This window comes from Cryptomeria japonica, chromosome 4 (assembly GCF_030272615.1).
Source record: "Cryptomeria japonica chromosome 4, Sugi_1.0, whole genome shotgun sequence".
NCBI classification, from domain to species: Eukaryota; Viridiplantae; Streptophyta; class Pinopsida; order Cupressales; family Cupressaceae; genus Cryptomeria; species Cryptomeria japonica.
Window position 1 is genome coordinate 139,093,692 of NC_081408.1, and position 19,312 is coordinate 139,113,003.

Here is a 19,312-nt window from a genome sequence, read left to right on the forward strand (position 1 = left end):
TTAGAAACAAACATATTTTCTTGTGAGCTTGCAACTTTAGTAGGGACTATGACTATCGTACAATCCTTATTTTTATTAGACTTCATTTTCACTATCCAATCATTATAGTGTGGTTGCCTTTCAAGTTAATCCAAGTGACCTTTTTTAATCTCAATTAGTTATGTAGAATTAAAAAAATATGTCATATTTTTATTAATTAGAATATAAATTTTTGAGTTAATGTCAATATTTAATAGAAAAATTTACAACGGCATGGAGTTTAAGATATATAAGAATGCCTTGGATTGCAAAAAATTTCACCTAAACTTGCTTTATAAGGCAACTCCATGGATTTTCTCTTTGCTTTATAATAATTGCACTGGAGATGTAGCGCTCATAGAATAAAACACTTATGTTTAATTCATATTATACGGAGTACAAATTTAGGAATCTTCAATAACAGACATTAGGTTTCCACAATCCATGAGATAGAATCAGCTACTTCTGGAATAGACTGTATGTAATTTTTTGCATCAACGTTTCAGATCACATTCGATCATCAGGATGAATAGCTGGAGAGCATGTAGAGTGAGAAATCCTCATGATGGATCATGGAATGTGATCCGAAACATTGATGCCAAAAATTACACAGTCTATTCCGAAAGCAACTGATTTTATTGGAATCTTCAAACCAATCCAAAGTGAATTGTACTTCTCCAAAAAAAAAAAAAAAGCCCTTTACTAGAGTCCATACATTGTCCATGTGCACATGAAAATCCAACACCTAGAAACACCTAATAAACTAGACAAATAATAATGATTGTATAGATTAGTTACAGAATACCCATAACTAAATACACTAAAAAGTTAGCATCGGAAAAGTGAATTGTGCTTCCACAATTTCAACTCTAAGATCAGGGATAGGACAAGCTTTAGCTTGCAACCACTTGTCCCCAATATTCTCATTCCAGCTAACATGTTTAAGGGAGCTTAGTCCACAAACACTACTAGGAAACCTCCTCAAATGATAACACTCTCTCATGTCAAACTCTTTCAATTTCTTGAGCTCACCTATTTCCTTCGGAAGTTTTTCCAAGCTCTCGCACAGTGAAATGTCTAGAAATTCCAACTGCCCAAGTTTTCCAACTGAGGTCGAAAGTTGTTTGAGGCTTGGTAATGCTGATAATCTTAACATTCTTAGAGAACACATATTTTCGAGATTATATGGCAAATTCTCAACTAGATGGTAGTTGGTAACAGTCCATGTCTGAACAGAGGGCATATGACAGAGGGCAGGGGGCAACTACTCCAAATCACTGCAATGGTCCAGGATAAATTCATGCACATTGGAGTAATTGAATGTGGACATATTTACAAACCCTTCACATAAGCTTAGAGAAATTTTGTCCTGGTTTTGTATTGCTTTGCATCTAGACCTTTTATTGTGGGAGTTGAGGGAGTGAAGACAATGCATCTAGACCTTTTATTGTGGCCCTCTTAGAACCCAAATTACATACTATCAAAACTTTGAGTTTTTTCATAGTTTTTAGAAATGGAGGAAGAAAGTATTCACTTACAGAAAAGTTTAACACCAGAGCCTCTATCTCTGCAAGTTTCATCAAATACTACTCAATCCCAGCCATAGAACCTGCATAAGACAAATCAAATATGCAATTGAATTAGAACATAAGAAATCTTAATATTTGTTAATAGTTCACATAACCTTCAAATTTTGCCACTAAATAAGTATTTGGGTGAAATATCCCACCAATGTGATTAGAGACAATTTGAGCACTGAACTGTCTATCTCTAAGCAAGTCCCATTCCCCTGGTAGGCAATGCTCCTTCTTGGGCATGAGTAACCTCCTTTTGTGGACTATATTGTCCTGACATCCCAAATACAAGGCTAAGTCTCGCATCACATCATGCTGTGAAAAGAACAGCTCAGAGGCACATCCGTACGAGATTGTTGATTGGATTCTGATAATTGCAACAACCAAGTCAGCCCAATGTTCTAAAAAATGAAAACAAGAAATTTATATGCAAGGAAATACATTTACCCTTGATTTCTTATTAGACTGAGGAGATTTCTTCTTGCAAGTTCCTGTAACATAACATAGGCATCCTGCCACTCCATTACTTCCAAACATAAACCCAAATGTTGAGTAGTGCATCAGCACAAATTTTCTTGTCCTCTAGAAATGAGGCTGTGTCTAAGAAACATTCCCTCCCAAAATCATCCATGCAATCAATACTGGTCTTCAGGCATCTGAAAAGCCCTTCTTCATGATAAATGGATATGGACTACCCTTGGGAAAGTTTTTTCTTTGCATTCAATTCCAATTGAGAAAATAATCAAGCATCATAAAGGCAGTGAAGGAGAGATCAAGTATTCATTCAAGATGGCATTCATGATAAAATTTATGCAAAGACATGCATGAGTCCTACATAGAAACATCAACCTTTTATTAAAGACTTCAATGAAGAAGAGATTCATAAAGGAATATATAACAATTCGAATTGAAGATTTATTTCTAGATGTAGCCTCTAACCTTCGAGGGTAAGCCCTGTTTTATATCTCATTCATCATTATAGAGTTAATTCCAAAGCTGGGGTTTGACCTAGACAAACCCCAATCAACCCAAAAACATTTTTTCCTCTATTGTGTGTGCAAGTTACATGTTTAGCAGAAAACAAATACATATCTAGAAAGAGCAGGCTAATACATGTTAGATCCTATGAGAAGCAAGAATCGAGTCAGGATCTAATGTCGATCATAGATCACATGAAACTCCAAGCAACAAATGATCAAAGATCAAATTAGCTAAATGTAGATGAATCTTACACAAGAGAAACATACAGACAAAGAAGAGAATTTTGAGAAGACTCTCACTGAGCTATCACTGAACTAATGAAGGTAAGAGTATAATGCTTATGATATAGGAAAAACAATAGCATATACTTCCAATAGGTGCATTAACTCCCACCTCCATAAAAAGTGGGAGGTTTTACCTTCTACCCCATAAAAGGTGGGAGGTTTTTACTTACTTGGTAAATGTCAAAACATGTGGTATAACCTCCTTACATGAAAGCATAAAAGGACTTGTAAGAGGTGGCACATAAAACCAAAATTGGGTGAGAAACACAACTACACCATAACCCACTTAGGAAATGACAAAATAGTGGTTATGATAGGTGGCACAACAAGCAAAAAGAGGGTATTTAACTCAAGTACCCATGTGAGGTGGAGAGTTACACATGTAGCTGAAGTATATCGCCACGTGTCCTCATATTAATCACTCCTAATAACTTAAGAAACCTTAAAAAATATGTGTAGGAAAAATAAATACCCCCTAACATAAGGAAATTAAAAACCCTACACTAACACTCCCCCTTAAGCATAGCTTAGATGGGTGAAAAGATGGGTCCTGACAAATGAGGCTATGTTAGGTATCCTCGTACATAGATATCCCTCGTAAAAGAAGAAGCCTTCCCATAAGAGGAATAACCCCCCATTAATTAGAGAGAGAAAGAATGAATGAACAAGAAGCTCCTCCTAAAGTAGACACCTATCGTATCCCAAGCAAAGATCACAAATGAATGAATGAACTTTCGGTGAAGGGTTTGGTGAAGCTGTCTACAGTTTAATTCGAGGTACAACAATACTTAAGATCAATGATGGCTTCCTAAATCAGCTCCTAAATGTAGTGTAAGGAAGTTAAGTAGGGGAACAACTTCCTACACTGACCTTGAGAGAAGGGTAATGCAAAAACTTTTACAAATCATCACAACAATTACAAAAAATCTAGAAATAGATATAATAACATTCAAACCATAACACAATGATTTACATGGGGAAAACCCTTTCGAGAGAAAACCCCTACACTCCAAAAGCCGCCCAATATTATTCCACAATCAAAACAGATTACAATATACTTGTAGAGCAAGCTCTTCATAGGAGTACTACTAATCAGAGATTCAGAGGTAACTCAATAGCTATAAGACTATTACATATAACCTCTATCTCACGCACCTCATATATAGGAGACAATACAAGAAACCATTAAATGATATTACAAAACCATGGGCTAAAACCACCCAATAAGGTGTAGCCGACATTATCTCCCTTATAGATGCCCTGTGATGTGTCCCTCCCTTTTTACAACTCATTTATGTGTTCGATGTATTTTATATTTCCTATTTCAAGACTACAAACTTTCGGAGGCCATAACTTGAGAACTATGTGTCTTATTGACAAACCGTTTAAAGTATTGGAAATCTCACAAAGTGCTCTATTGGGCGTTTTGGGGCCTCTAAAGTCCTCAAAATCAAATTTAAACCTTTCATTGGACCCCTCCAAAATGAAAAATTTAATATATTCAAAACTAGTTGTAATCTCGCAACATAACTTTACCAGAATGCTTATCTAGCCAACCAGAAGCTTCGAGGAGAATTTCGCACCATTTCTTGCTCAAATAAAAACTTACTATAAATATTAACCTCATATAAATGCAAGGTTGAGACACCATTTTTCTAACAAATCTCCCACTTGTTGAACACCTTGCAAGAGCAAAGGGAGTATCAACATAATAAATCAATTGCTAGGGCCCATGAGGCCCATAGACTTCGAGCACCATCTGAAATTCTCTATGCTCACGGCCTTAGTTGAAGAATCTATAACATTCATGAAAGTTTCTACCTTAACCAGCGTCACCCTACCATCTTTGACCATATCTCTAGCAAAATGATATTGAACATCAATGTGCTTGGTCCTGGCATGAAATGTTGGGTTCTTAGCTAGGCAGATCACACTCTGACTGTCACAATAAACTGTCATGGCCCCTTCTTTTATTCTAATGTCTACTTCAATAGTGGACAAAGCAAATATAGCTCGTCGCTTACTCATCCAATTAATTGCACCACCAAATAAAGTAAACACATAAGCACTGGTGGATCTTCTGCTATCAATATCACCTACCCAGTCTAAATCAACATAACCATGAATATGAACGGAAATAACATTTCCAATTTAATTACCATGATAACAAAAAGAATACTCTAAGGCGCCCTTCAAATATCTAAAGACCTAACACCTCTAGCAATTACCATAGCACCCTTAATCATCTTACGTCCTTCTTCAAAAAAGACTACATGCACATCTACATCTATCAGTTTTCTCACAAATAACAGATTTCATTTTAAACGAGGGATACACAACACACCATTAATCCTTTTTACTCTACCATCAAAAAACTTGATTCTAACTTTACCTCAACCAACAATGTCTAAATGTGAATCATCACCCAAGTACACCTTACCTCCATTAAATTCTTTATATTCAGAAAATCAATCTTTATTGGCAGTCATATGAAAAGATGCACCTGAGTTAATTAACTAGGCATCACTACCTGTATGAGTCGCTAAAGCTACAATAAATACATCACCATCTTCCTTCTTAGACTTAGAATCAGAATTGATCTTCTTCTTTTCTTCTTTGTAGTCTTTATGAATGTGACTAGATTTACCGCAATTCCAACAAATAACTTAGGACTTTCCAAGAGATTCAATCTCCCTCTCGATTTAGACTTATCACACTTCTTATTCTTCTTGCCTTTCTCCTTAGGTCTTCCACAAATAGTTAGGGATCCCTTCAAACTGTGGAATACCTTCCTTCACATCTCTTCACCAAGTAGGGCACCCACAACATCTTCAGACTTCAAAACAATAGAAGTACTATTGATAGCCATAACAAGAGAATCCCATGAATCAGGCAAAGAACAAAGCAAGATCTGGTGTTTCTCCTCTTCATTCATCTTAACACCGACATATACTAATTGACCCACCAACATATTGAATGCTTCCAGGTGGACTGCAACTCATCCACCCTATTCCATCTTCAAGGAATATAATTTCTTCCTCAAGAATATTTGATTTAATAAAGATTTCGCTTGATACATTTCACCTAGCTTAGTCCATATCTTTTTTGCAATGTTTTCTTCGTGGACATTGATCAGAACAGAGTCTGCCAAGCACAGTCTGATTAAACCCTTGGCTTTTTGCTCCATAATATCATACTGAGCTGACGTAGTAGGATCTGAGGGTCTTTGGACATTTGCATGAACAAAATTCCATAGATCTTGATTTATTAGCATATATTCCATCTTCAGCATCCACATCTCAAAATTTGTTCCATTAAATTTTTCCACCTCTATTTTCCCTGGCGAACGTGCCATCTGAAAATTCCTACAACAAGATCAAAAAGTGTCTACTACAAAATCTCCCACTCAAATCTAGATTATTTCAAAAAATCCAACAACTCACAACTGAAACCAAAGGTGATCAAGCTCTGATACTACTTGTAAGGAAGTTAAGTAGCCAAACAACTTCCTACACTAACCTTGAGAGGATGGTAATGCAAAAAAAATTATAGATCGTCACAACAGTTACAGAAAAAAGAAATAGATATAATAACATTCAAACCATAACACAGTGATTTACATGGGAAAACCCTTTCGGAAGAAAAACCCCACACTCCAAAAGTCACCCAATATATTATTTTGCAATCAAAATAGATTACAATATACTTGCAGAGCAAGCTCTTTGTAGGAGTACAACTAATCATATATTTAGAGGTAACTTAATAGCTATAAGACTCTTGCACATAACCTCTATCTCACACACCTCATATATAGGAGATACAATACAAGAAATAGTCAAATAGTATTACAAAACCATGGACTAAAACCATCCAATAAGGTGTAGCCGACCGTATCTCCCTTCTAGATGCCCTATGATGTGTCCCTCCCTTTTTACAGCTCATTTATGTGTCCGATGTATTTTATATTTCTTATTTAAGGAGTTCAAACTTTCAGAGGCCATAACTTGAGAATCATGTGTCCTATTGACGAATTGTTTGAAGCACCAGAAAGCTCGTGAAGTGCTTTATTGCCTCATAAACCACTATACCATTTATGTCCACTTTTTAGGTCATTTTGAGGCCTCTAAAGTCCTCAAAATCAAATTTAAACCTTTCATTGGACCCCTCCAAAATGGAAAATTTAATCTTCAAAACTAGTTATGATCTTGCGATGTAACTTTACCAGAATGCTTATCTAGCTAACCAAAAGACTTGGAGAGAATTTCTCACAATTTATGCTCAAATGAAAACATACTACAAATAGTAACCTCATGTAAATGCAAGGTTGAGATACCATTTTCCCAACATGTAGTGCATATGTATCTCAATGTGTTTCTTCCTCTAGTGATGAACTAGATATCTTGAGATCAATATAGCACTTTGATTATCACAAAATATGATGGTAGGATTTCTTATTAGAATACAAAACTCAGTGAGAATATTCTAAAGCCAAATATCCTTAATGGTTGCAATGAGTACCCCTCGAATACTCATCCTTTGTTAGTGAAAGAGCAATTGCAAACTACTTCTTGCTCGACCAACAAACTAGACCAAAACCAGATGGGGAGAGGTTCTCACAAGAGAGTTACACCTTATCAGAAGACATGTAAAGATTTTTTTAGTGGGCTTCCAACACTCTTCACTTGTCCTTCTAACAAGTCATGCAATCAAACTCCCTTGGAGTGCTCCCTATCAAGTTGTTTTCTGTAGTTACTCTCAAGCATGACTAGGATTCACTAGAGTAAATCCAACCGTTAGATCATCCAACCTCCAACATATACTTGTAGGGGTCTTAGGGGGTGTATTATAGTTGTTTCAACTCCAATCAAATAGTTCTTCAATTGGATTTTCACCATTTTCCCATCACTCCCTCTTCTTCCTATTTTCTAGGCCTAGTAGCCCTTAAGCCCCAATTAGCCCTACCTTGCGGGTTTTTGGAAAATGTTTAGAAAAATTTAAAATAAACTACCAATAAATTTGGTTATCTAAATAACCTTTTTTAAAAACTTTTGGATCCACTAGGGTAGGCTTTATGTTTTGTCAGTACTAGTATGGATCCCAAAAATGGCACTTTTAAGGGTTTAGGGGTTATCAGTCTTCTTCAATGGGGTTTGTTACTCTATCCACCCTGTCACACCTCCACCTCTTCACTGAAAGTATTCCATACATCACTCTTTCATTCCAAACACTTGGAACATTCACAATTTCTCATCCCTGCAAGTAAAGACAAAATTAACAATCATTTTCCTAGTCGGGCTATGACAGAGCTCGCCAAGGAAATGATAGCAAGTTGATCCCCAACAACTTCTACGCCATTACAAAGAATATATACACTATAAAATGGTTCCATGACTTGAATCGTAGGGTTCTTTGGGAAAAACTCAAGGGATTTCAAGTTGGAACCATGACTGGGCTCTTAAACCCTTGCTCAGACCAAGAGCAATACAATAAGAGACAATTTATAAACACACCTCAAACTTGCACAAAGAGAAGATATAAACACTTCCAAAGAAATACAATATCAACCACTAAAACTTCATGGAATCACAATAGCAAGATCAATCCATTGTGTACAGACTGTTGCTACTAAAATGACAAAAGAATAAGGCAAAATCTGGAAATTGTCTTCAAAATCTAGTCAAACTTGCTCAAGGATATTCCAACCCATATACAATCATTCAAGCAGAATTTTGTATTCCTTTTTTGTCATAAAAAACTCTTCATCAGTTTCCTAGCCACTGATTTTCTCAAAAATGCAAAGTTGTTCAAAAAGTTGCAAAAAGTTGTCAAGCAACAATGACAACTTTTGCTCAAATGTGCATTTTTGCCTTTTATGCATTTCTACTCATCCTAAACCTCCTAGGATGACTCCCTAACATCAAAATGACATGAGTAAATTCCTAATGAGGCTTTAAAATATGTTTTACATCATAATGCAAATTTATGCCATTTTAGGCTTACAAGGGCTCATTGGCCAAATTTGTGAAAACAAACAACCTTGGTGACAATCAGCCTTCTAATGACTATCAAACACACATGTGGACCTCTAATTATTCCATTATTCAAACACTAATCCAAAATAAGGACTATCACACCAAAATTAGGAACATGCATCAACAAAATCGTTAAAAGCTAGGTGCTCATGCACTCTACTCTCCCAATGAGAAAGAAGTCAAGTGACTCCTTTAGGAAACAAAGAGAGGGGAATGCCAAGATTAGAAAAATATGCTTCAGGTACCCAAGTAGCCTTAGATGCTGGAAGTTGCTTCCATTTGATCAAATGTTCCATGTAGGCGGCGTGCCTTGTCTTCTTGAGAATTCTAGAATCCAATACTTTCTTGGGTTGTAGGATGGTTATAGGTGGTAGGGGCAGGTCTGAAAGTTCTTGAGAGACCTCTGAGACTCTATTACATTCCTCTGGAAGTGTGCCCTTATACTGCACCAAGTCTATTACATCAAATATAGGAGATAAAGCCATGTCTTCGGGTAGGTCAAGTTTGTAGGCATTGTTTTCATACTTAGCCAAGACCTTACAAGGTCCAATCCTCCTCATCTAAAGTTTAGTAGGGACACCTTTTTGAATCCTTTCTTTGTTCAAATTAACCATGACCAAGTCCCCAATAGAAAATTGTATATCCTTTCTCTTTTCATCCACTTTATCTTTGATCCTTTGAGAGGTGTCTAGTAATGCTTTCCTAACCTATTCATGAATCTCTTGCATGGATTGAGCCAGGTCCATAGCATGTACACTCTATTGTCCCATATTCCCAATATCTCTAAGCTCCAAAAAACCTCTGGGATGAAGGCCATAAACTACCTGAAAAGGGCTCTTACCGGTTGATCTAATCACACTATCATTGTAGGCAAACTCAGCTTGATGGGTGATCTGATCCCAAGCTTGTCCATACTCCTTTGTCAAAAACCAAAGAAGTTTTCCAAGTGTTCTATTGACCACCTCTATTTGGGCATCTGTTTGGGGATGGTAGGTTAAATTGAAAGACAATTTAGTACCCAATCTTTGCCATAAAGTCTTCCAAAAATGACCAATAAATTTTGCATCTCTATCTAGTACTATATTGATAGTTAAGCCATGAATCCCAATGACTTCTTTGAAAAACAAATCAGCAATATGACTAGCATCATGAGTCACCTTACATGGAATAAAATGGCCCATTTTGCTAAGTCTATCTACCACAACATAAATACTATCAAATCCTGATTTGGTCTTGGGCAATCCAACAAAAAAATCCATACTTACACACTCCCATGGCCGGTTTGGGATAGGTAAAGGCTGATAGAGACCAGCATTAGAATAAGTACCCTTGGCTCTTTGACAAACCACACATTTCTCCACATATTTTTTGATATCCCTTTGCATCTTTGGCCAATAGTAGAATCTGTGGATAGGCTCCAAAGTCTTGTTCAATCCAAAATGTCCACTTAAGCAATCATTATGCTTCTCTTGCATCAAATTTTCTCTCATGGACCCTTTAGGTACACAAAGTTGTCCTCCTTTAAACAAAAGACCATCTTGTAAGGTAAAACCTGCATATTCACCATGAAAATGATTTCTAAACTCTTGACAAACCTTGTAGATGGTGGCAAAGTCTTCATCATCTTGGTATAACTCCTTGAAACTATCCACTCCAATTCTCTTGAGCTGCACTTCTTGAACTGTTAGCAACCTTCTACTTAATGCATCAACAACTCTATTACATTGACCTTTCTTATGTTTAATGGTAAAATTATATGACTACAAATACTCTACCCATTTGATATACCTATGATTCAACTTTTCTTGTGAATTGAGGAAGCTAAAAGCTTGGTTGTTAGTATAAACCACAAATTATTTAGGCAGAAAATAATGCCTTCATTTCCTAAGTGATTGAACAAGTGCATATAACTCCAAATCATAAGAAGAATACCTTTTCTTGGCATCATTGAGCTTCTCATTGAAAAATGCAACTAGTCTATTGTCTTGACTTAAGATTGTTCCAACTGCTATGTTGCTTGCATCATATTCAATGGTGAAGAGCTTGTCAAAGATTGGAAGAACTAGTACTGGTTGACTAGCCACCTTTTTCTTTAAGAGATCAAATCCTCTTTGTGCTTCTTTTGTCCATTGAAACTTAGTCTTCACTCCTCCATTGATTGTGTCAAGCATAGGTGCACATATCTCACTGAACCCTCTAATGAACTTCCTATAAAATTGTGCCAAGCCATGAAAACTCCTCACTTCACTTGTTGTCTTAGGTGTAGGCCAATTGATTATGGATTCTACCTTAGAGGTATCCATCTTCAAATCACCACTTGAGATTACAAACCCAAGATATATGAACTCCAGTTTCATGAGCTCACATTTCTCCAATTGATAGTTAGTTGCTCATCACATAATTTCTTCAATACAATCTCTATATGCTTAAGATGTTCATCTTTAAACTTTCTAAAAATCAAGATGTCATCTAAGTAAACAACAACAAATTTACCAATATAATCCTTGAGTACTTTATTCATGAATCTCATGAATGTGCTAGGTGTATTTGTGAGTCCAAATGCAATAACAAGCCATTCATAAAATCCTTTTGTGGTTTTGAATGTTTTCTTCCGTTCATCTCCCTCCTTGATTCTAATTTGGTGGTAACCACTCTTGAGGTCTATCTTGATGAAGTATTCAGCACCTCCTAAACAATCCATCAAATCTTCAATTCTTGGAATGAGATCTCAATTCTTGATTGTAATCTGGTTGATAGCTCTAGAATCAGTGCAAAGTCTCCAAGTACCTCCCTTCTTTGGGGCCAAAATGGTGGGAACTGCACATGGGTTGATGCTCTTCCTTATCAAACCATTGTCCAAGAGTTCTTGTATTTTCTTAGCTACCTCTTTATTTTGCTCTGGTGTCATTTTATAAGCTGCCTTATTAGATAATGAGGCTCCGGGTATGAAGTCAATTTGGTGACTTATGGCACATTGAGGAGGCAAGGTTGTAGGTGCTCCATCACTAAAAATGTCTTTAAACTAATTTAGAATCTATTGCACTTCATTGGGGATGCATATTTTCTTATCCTTCCTTTCTTCTTTTGGTTTCACTAAAAGTGCAAACCCCACTCCTTCTCCTTCCTTGGGAGTGTTAATGCACTCCTTCTCACCAACTAGCAACACAGTGGGACCTTTTGATCTACCCTCTTCTTGGTCTCCTATGGACTGAATTTTATAGGTGATCCCATCTTTTTGAAAAGTATAGGCATTCGTTTCCCCATGGTGTATTTCTTTCTGGTCAAATTGCCAAGGCCTACCTAGAAGTAAGTGGCAAGCATCCATTGGCAAGATGTCACACAATATTTTATCCTTGTAGCCTCCTATAGTGAACTCCACCCAAGTTTGTTTATTCACTAGAACATGTTGTCCCTTGTTTATCTGAGTAACCCTATAAGGATCACTATGTGGGATTATTTGTAGGTTGAGCTTACTTACTGCTTCTTCTAATACTATGTTATCAGTGTAACCTGAATCCACCACCACTATGCACACTTTACCCATAATCTTTCACTTTATCCTAAATAAGGATCTTCTTTGGCTAGGTTCCTCCTAAACCGGTTCTTTGATCAAGACTCTTCTCACCATGAGATTCTCTCCATCCTTAAAATCTAAACTCACTTCTGATGCCTTCATATTTGTTGCATCTTCTTGAATATAACAAACTCTCCTCTCACCTCCTTAGGATGAAGAAGACTTCTCAGGACATCTATAGGCCGGGTGTCCAAGTTGATGGCAATTGTAGTACTTCATTATGGTGAAATAGGACCCTCTTCCTGATCCACTAGACCTTCATCTATTAGAGTTTCTAGATCCCCTTTCTCTATAGCTACTCTTGCTATTGGAATCCCCACTCTGCTCTACCAACTTATATGCCCGTTGGGATCTTTGCTCTACACTTTTTCCACCATAGCTACCTCTATGACCTATTCCATCTCTTCCCCTACCTCTAACTTTGTTGCTTTGCGATTTTTTCTTTTTACTCTTCTATTCCACCTTGAGTGCCAATTGATAGCACTTATGAACAGTAGTAGGACACAACAAACTCAACTCTTCTTGTATATTCCATCTTAAGCAATTCAAGTACCTAGCTACCTTAATTCTTTCATCTTCCACCACCTTAGATCTCAGACACAAGTTCTGAAATTCCTCAGTGTATTTGCTCACATCTAGTTCTCTTTGTCTCAAGTTTTGTCTCCTCTTGTGTAATTCAATTGCATAGTCTTCAGGGATATATGCTTCTTTCACCTTGGCTAGCATTCCTTTCCAAGTGGCTATTGGGTTCTTACCCTCCTTTTGTCTCTCCTCTTGGATGAACTTCCACCAAGTCAAGTTTGCTCCTCTGAATCTATATTTGGCTACCTTCACCTTTTGTGCTTCACTAATCCCATCACATTCAAAGTGATTCTCCAATCCTTCAATCCTTTCCATGACTACTTCTGGTTTCATTTTTCCACAAAAAAGTGGCATTCCTTCTAGTGACTTCCCTCCTAAGGCTTTGATGGCTCTAAGGAAAGGTTCTTCAAGTAGTATAAGATCAGGTTCAAGTGTGCCATCCTCTTCTACAACTTCTTTACCCTTCCCTTCTTTGATTTTGATTGTCACCTTATCAGTCTTGTCTTCAACTACGTCTAGTTTTCTCTCCAATTGTTGTAGTCTTACCCGGAGGAGTCTGTTATCTTCCTCTTGATCTTCTACCTTCTTGGTTAACTCTACATTAGTCACCATCCTGAGGCTATTTTTGCCTACTGACTCAGTCTCTGACATGAACTGGCTTCTTCCCAAATCTTAGCTTGCTTTGATACCACTTTGATGGGGAGAGGTTCTCACAAGAGAGTTACACCTTATCAACATGCATGTAAAGGTTTTTTAGTGGGCTTCCAACACTCTTCACTCGTCCTTCTAAAAATTCAAGCAATCAAACTCCCTTGGAGTGCTCCCTATCAAGTTGTTTTCAACAGTTACTCTCAAGCATGACTAGGATTCACTAGAGTAAATCCAACCATTAGATCATCCAACCTCCAACATATACTTGCAGGGGTCCTAGGGGTTGTCTTATAGATGTTTCAACTCCAATCAAATGGTTATTCAATTGGCTTTTCACCATTTTCCCATCACTCCCTCTTCTTCCTATTTTCTAGGCCTAGTAACCCTAGAGCCCCAATTAGCCCTACCTTGCCGGTTTTTGGGCAAATGCACAGAAAAATTTCAAAGAACCTACCAATACCTTTGTTTATCTGAGTACCCTTTTGGAAATTTTTTTGGATCCACTAGGGTAGGCTGTCTGGTCTATCCGTATTGGTACGGATCCCAAAAATGGCACTTTTCAGGGTTTAGGGGTTAATAGTCTTCTTCAATGGCGTTTGTTTCTCTCTCCACCCTGTCACACCTCCACCTCTTCACTGAGACTCTGTCATACATCACTTTTTCATTCCAAACACTTGGCACATTTACAACTACTCATCCCTGCACGTAAAGACAAAATTAACAATCATTTTCCTAGTCAGGCTATGACAGAGCTTGCTTAGGAAATGATAGCAAGTTGCTCTCCAACAACTTCCAAGCCATTAAAAAACATATATACACTATACAAGGGTTCCACAAGTTGAATCCCAAGGGTCATTAGGAAAAACTCAAGGGATTTCAAGTTGGAACCATGACTGGGTTCTTAAACCCTTGCTCACATCGAGAGCAATACAATAAGAGACAATTTATAAACACACCTCAAACCTGCACAAAGAGAAGATATAAAATCTTCCAGAGCAATACAATATCAACCACTAAAACTTCATGGAATCACAATAGCAAGATCAATCCAATGTGTATAGACTGTTGCTACTAAAATGACAAAAGAATAAGGCAAAATCTAGAAATTGTCTTCAAAATCTATTCAAACTTGCTCAAGGAGAATATTTCACCTATCCCTCTATCTCTATCTCCCTCTACCACTATATCTCTCCCTCTATCTATATATCACTTCCTATCTCTATCTTTATCTTTCTATGTCTTCATCTCTCTCCAACTATTTATTTTTCTCCTCCATATCTATATATTCCTCTCCCCTCTCTATCTGTCTCTTTCATATCTCTGTCCTTCTCTCCATTTTCCTCTCCCCAATCTCCATCTCGATCTTCGACTCCATCTATATCTCCATCTTCTTCTCTATCTATATATCTATCTCTTTACCCATCTCTCTCACACTCTTACCCTTCTATATATACCTCTTTCTAGCCCCATATCAAGCTCTCTTGCATGCTTACCCTATTGCAAACATAACATGAGCCTGTTTCTAATAAAATTTGATTATCTTCTCAATTCAAAGGTTTCATTTGAGTTATGATTGAGTCCTTGTAAGTGGATGCATAGTTTATTTTAAGCTATCACCTCTCAATTAAGTCCTTTGTCGCACAAACAACATCATGACCACAAATTGACCTCATGAACTACACAAATATATCTAAAAAATAGACCAAATTTTCCCCAATTAACCTTCCACACCTCTTCAGCATACCCATTGCACACCAAAGTGCAATTGCTAGTTTATATTATTTTTTTAAAATAAGAGTTGTAGTCAAATTACATAAATATAATTGTTATTTTTTATCTTAAAAATATATATATTTTTTAATTATATTTTATTATGTTCTTTATTGTTTAATTGTTTTAATGTTTGAATTTTTTTTTTTAACCCTATTTGTCATGTTTTTTTAAAGTCAGAGAGAATATTTTGGCATTTTATTTTATTATTTTTTTTTTGCGGTTGTCGTTCAGTTTCTTGTTTTGGCTACTTATCCAACAAACAGTTGAACAATGTTTGAAACTATGGTAGATAATCCGAGTCGAGAACTTGTGTGAACCGAGAAAATTATTTAAAATTAAATTTGTGTGAACCGAGAAAATTATTTAAAATATCTCAATTCATTTCTCACCAGCCCAGCAATTTCATGTGTGAAATTAATTGACTAATTCTACAACAGTTACTCTTCTTGAGGCGGATGATGGCAACGGTTCTGTCAGCCACGAACATATTTTCCTGCAAACTTGCAACTTTGGTAGGGACAACGACTACAGTACAAACCTTGTTTTTATTAGACGTCATTTTCGCTGTCCAATCAGTCTAGGGTAATTGCATTTGAAGTTAAATCCAAGTGACTTTGTTTAATCTCAATTAGTTATATATAATAAAAAAAATGACATATTTTTATCAATTAAAATATAACTTTTCGAGTGAATGTCAATATTTAATAGAAAAATTTGCAACGGCATGGAATTTAAGCTACAGAGGATTGCCTTCTGGATTGCAAAAAGTTTCACCTAAACTTGCTTTATCTAGAAATTCCAACTGCTCAAGTTTTCCAATTGATGTCGGAAGCTCTTTCAGGCCTGGTAATGCTAATAATCTTAACATCCTTAGAAAACTCATATTTCCGATATTATATGGCAACTTTTCAACCAGATGGCAGTTGGTAAAAGACCAGCTCTGAGAAGAGGGCATATGACACATTGCAAGGGGCAATTCCTTCAAGTCGCTGCAGTGGTCCAAGTTAAACTCTTGCAGGTTGGTGTCATTGAATGTGGACATTTTAACAAATCCTTCGCATAAGCTTAGAGAAAGTTTGTCTAAGTTTTGATAACTTTGCCCTGTTTGGGAATAGTGAGTTTTTTCATAGTTTTCAGAAATGGAGGAAGAAAATATTCGCTTGCAGAAAAGTGTAACACCAGAGCCTCTGTTTCCGGAAGATTCATCTCATACCAGTCATTCTCAGCCATAGAACCTGCATAAGGCAAATCACATATGCAATTGAATTAGAACATAAGAAATCTTAATATTTGTTAATAGTTCACATAGCCTGCAAATTTTGTCACTAAATAAGTATTTGGGCGAAATATCCCACCTGTGTGAATAGACACAATTTGAGCATTGACCTGTCTATCTCTAAGCAACTCCCATTCTTCTGATAGGCAATGCTCCTTCCCGGGCATGAGTAACCTCTTTCTGTGGACAATACTGTCCTGGCATCCCAAATACAAGGCTAAGTCTCGCATCACATCATGCTGCGAAAAGGACAGCTCAGGGGCACATCTATACGAGATTGTTGCTTGAGTTCTGATAATTGCAACAACCAAGTCAGTCCAATGTTCGAAAAAATGAGAACATGGAAATTTATATGCAAGGAAAGACATTTACCCTTGATTGTTTGATAGATTCAGAAGATTTCTTCTTGCAAGTCCCAGTAACATAATATAGGCATCCTGCCACTCCATCTTCCGAACATAAACCCAAATGTCCAGCAGTGCATCAGCACAAATTTTCTTTTCCTCTGGAAATAACCCCAAATCTAAGAAACATTCCCTCCCAACATCATCCAAGCAATCAATACTGGTTTCCAAGCATCTAAAAACCCCTTCGCTGTGATATGAGGATAGTGATTCTCCCAGGGCAAGTATTTTCTTTGCATTCTCCCAGGCCACATGCGGTTCCCCGTACAAAGAACTTCCTACTACTGTAAGAGCAAGAGGTAAACCCTTGCATTCTTCTTGCACCTGTCAATCACAACAGTGATATTTTTATTAATTATATTATGCAATTTGAATTATAACTTTGTAGATTGAGTACTTTCAACTCCAGAGTACTTTAAGCACCAGAACAATGAGAACACCCAATAATTGCAATATACCAAAGCAAAACCCCAAATGACCTCATCATTTCCTTTCACTTGTGTTCTTCTTATTTGATTTGATAAGAAGCTTTGGGTTTATTCATATTTGGTAAGAAAATACTATACCTCTATGACTAGATTTGCATCTGTCGTACTTGGAATTGATGTCTGTCCAAATGCTGACAAGCAGAAAAGTGAGAGAGCATCCTCTTTGTTCAACAATGGCAATTGATATAGCCGAGTATAGGGGTTTCTGGGGATGATAGAACCGTCTCTGGTTGTGACAAGGGTTTTGTACCCGCGAGCCTCAAATAGTAATTTCTCCAAATTAGCTCTCGACCAAACATCATCTAACACCACCAGCGTTGGCTTGGATTGCTTTAAAAGCCGTTGTTGAAGCTGTATATGTGCATCTTCCACATTCTGAAACTCAGGTACATTCCTCCTAAAGATCTTCTCCCATATTGTCTCTAAAATTCCCTTCAGATTTGGGGATTGTGAAACAGTGATGAAAACTATATTTCTGAAACAACCTGATGTCCACAAAAACAATTGTGTTATTAGTAAGCTGCAAAAGAACAACAAAATCCTTAAGCTGGGAAAACCATCAAAAAAATGATGGATTAAAAATGTCACCTTTGATATTGGGATCATCACATAAAGTCAATGCCAAACTCGTTTTTCCACCACCGCCCATACAATGCACACCAACAATGGAGGCGTCGCTCTGGAACAAAAGCTCCTTCAAATCCCCTATGGACTTCCCCAACCCAACATAAAACATAGATTTCACAGGCAAAGTATTATGAAAAGAATATTGGTATGCCTCTCCCTTTCCAGTTCTAGAGCACACCGCCTTGAAATTGAAGATATCCATTTTCTATTGCTCAAACGAAATTGTTATATAGATTTCACAAACTGTCTGCCAACTTCAATCCTTCTGAAATGTTGCACAGTCTTTTGAAATTTCACTAACTTCACTAAGTCTTCAGAATTGCAAGCTTATAGTTTCTCTGATTGAATAATTCAGAAATGGAGCTTGTGGTGTATATATAGAGTGATGGCAGCTTCCTGTGTACCAGCGATGGATTTCTAGAAAGCGTGATCTTTCGATTTCTAGATTTCGATGTAAATTCCCTTTCATTGCGGGGAAAGCACACATTATTGTTTTGATGCGTGGAACATGATTCTAAGAATTTTGATAGTCAAACTCCGAACTCCTTCATTCTTAAGCAGTTTCGTCGATATACAACGAGAAGTTTCTCTTTTCCCAGCATAGAGATTTGTTTGAACTTTTTTAGAAAGCTTAATTAACTTTATTCTTTAATAATCTTCCTTATTTTTTAAAATTTCAGTTCATGGACGTCTTTATTGATTTAATTTTATTCTTTTAAAAGCTTCACTAATCTTTAAAATTCAATTTATGGACCTCTTTATTGGCATGAAGATATATTCTAATGAATTCATTTGTTCATGACTTTTTTCACAAGTTTAATATTTGATTAATTTTTAATTTTATTGGAAGTTATAATTTCAAATTATTTTATATTTTTATAATAAATTCATTACAAATTATGGGTGTTTCATCATAAGAAATAAAAACCATGTTTCTTAATTCATAATGACTTGTACTATAAAGTATTTAAATAAGTTGTAACAATGATGAAAGAAGTGTAATAAATCTCAACACGTGAAGAGATAAGGGTAAATCAAATGTATTCAA

General features: G+C 36.5%; 2 protein-coding genes across 2 annotated transcripts; both read right to left on the reverse strand.

Moving 5' to 3' along the window:
- Positions 1 to 838: 838 nt before the first annotated feature.
- Positions 839 to 1,261, reverse strand: LOC131874951 (probable disease resistance protein At4g33300). The gene has a single exon (XM_059218916.1). It carries the CDS (start codon positions 1,259 to 1,261, stop codon positions 839 to 841), a length of 423 nt encoding a protein of 140 aa, XP_059074899.1.
- Positions 1,262 to 16,549: 15,288 nt separating this feature from the next.
- On the reverse strand, positions 16,550 to 18,286 carry LOC131874952 (disease resistance protein ADR1-like). Its single transcript, XM_059218917.1, has 5 exons — positions 18,226 to 18,286; positions 17,716 to 18,122; positions 17,118 to 17,473; positions 16,825 to 17,036; positions 16,550 to 16,704 (listed from the first exon to the last, which is right to left on the reverse strand). Exons 1-5 carry the CDS (start codon positions 18,284 to 18,286, stop codon positions 16,550 to 16,552), a joined length of 1,191 nt encoding a protein of 396 aa, XP_059074900.1.
- Between the last annotated feature and the right edge of the window lie 1,026 nt (positions 18,287 to 19,312).

Excerpts from the sequence above, each read along its gene's own strand:
- LOC131874952 (XM_059218917.1), bottom strand. The coding sequence starts at position 18,286 with ATGGGCGGTGGTGGAAAAACGAGTTTGGCATTGACTTTATGTGATGAT. Across the intron at positions 18,123-18,225 it reads TGATGATCCCAATATCAAAG|GTTGTTTCAGAAATATAGTT; the intron begins GTGACATTTTTA and ends TGTGGACATCAG. Across the intron at positions 16,705-16,824 it reads AATTGTGTCTATTCACACAG|GTTCTATGGCTGAGAATGAC; the intron begins GTGGGATATTTC and ends TGCCTTATGCAG.
- LOC131874951 (XM_059218916.1), bottom strand. The coding sequence starts at position 1,261 with ATGCCCTCTGTTCAGACATGGACTGTTACCAACTACCATCTAGTTGAG.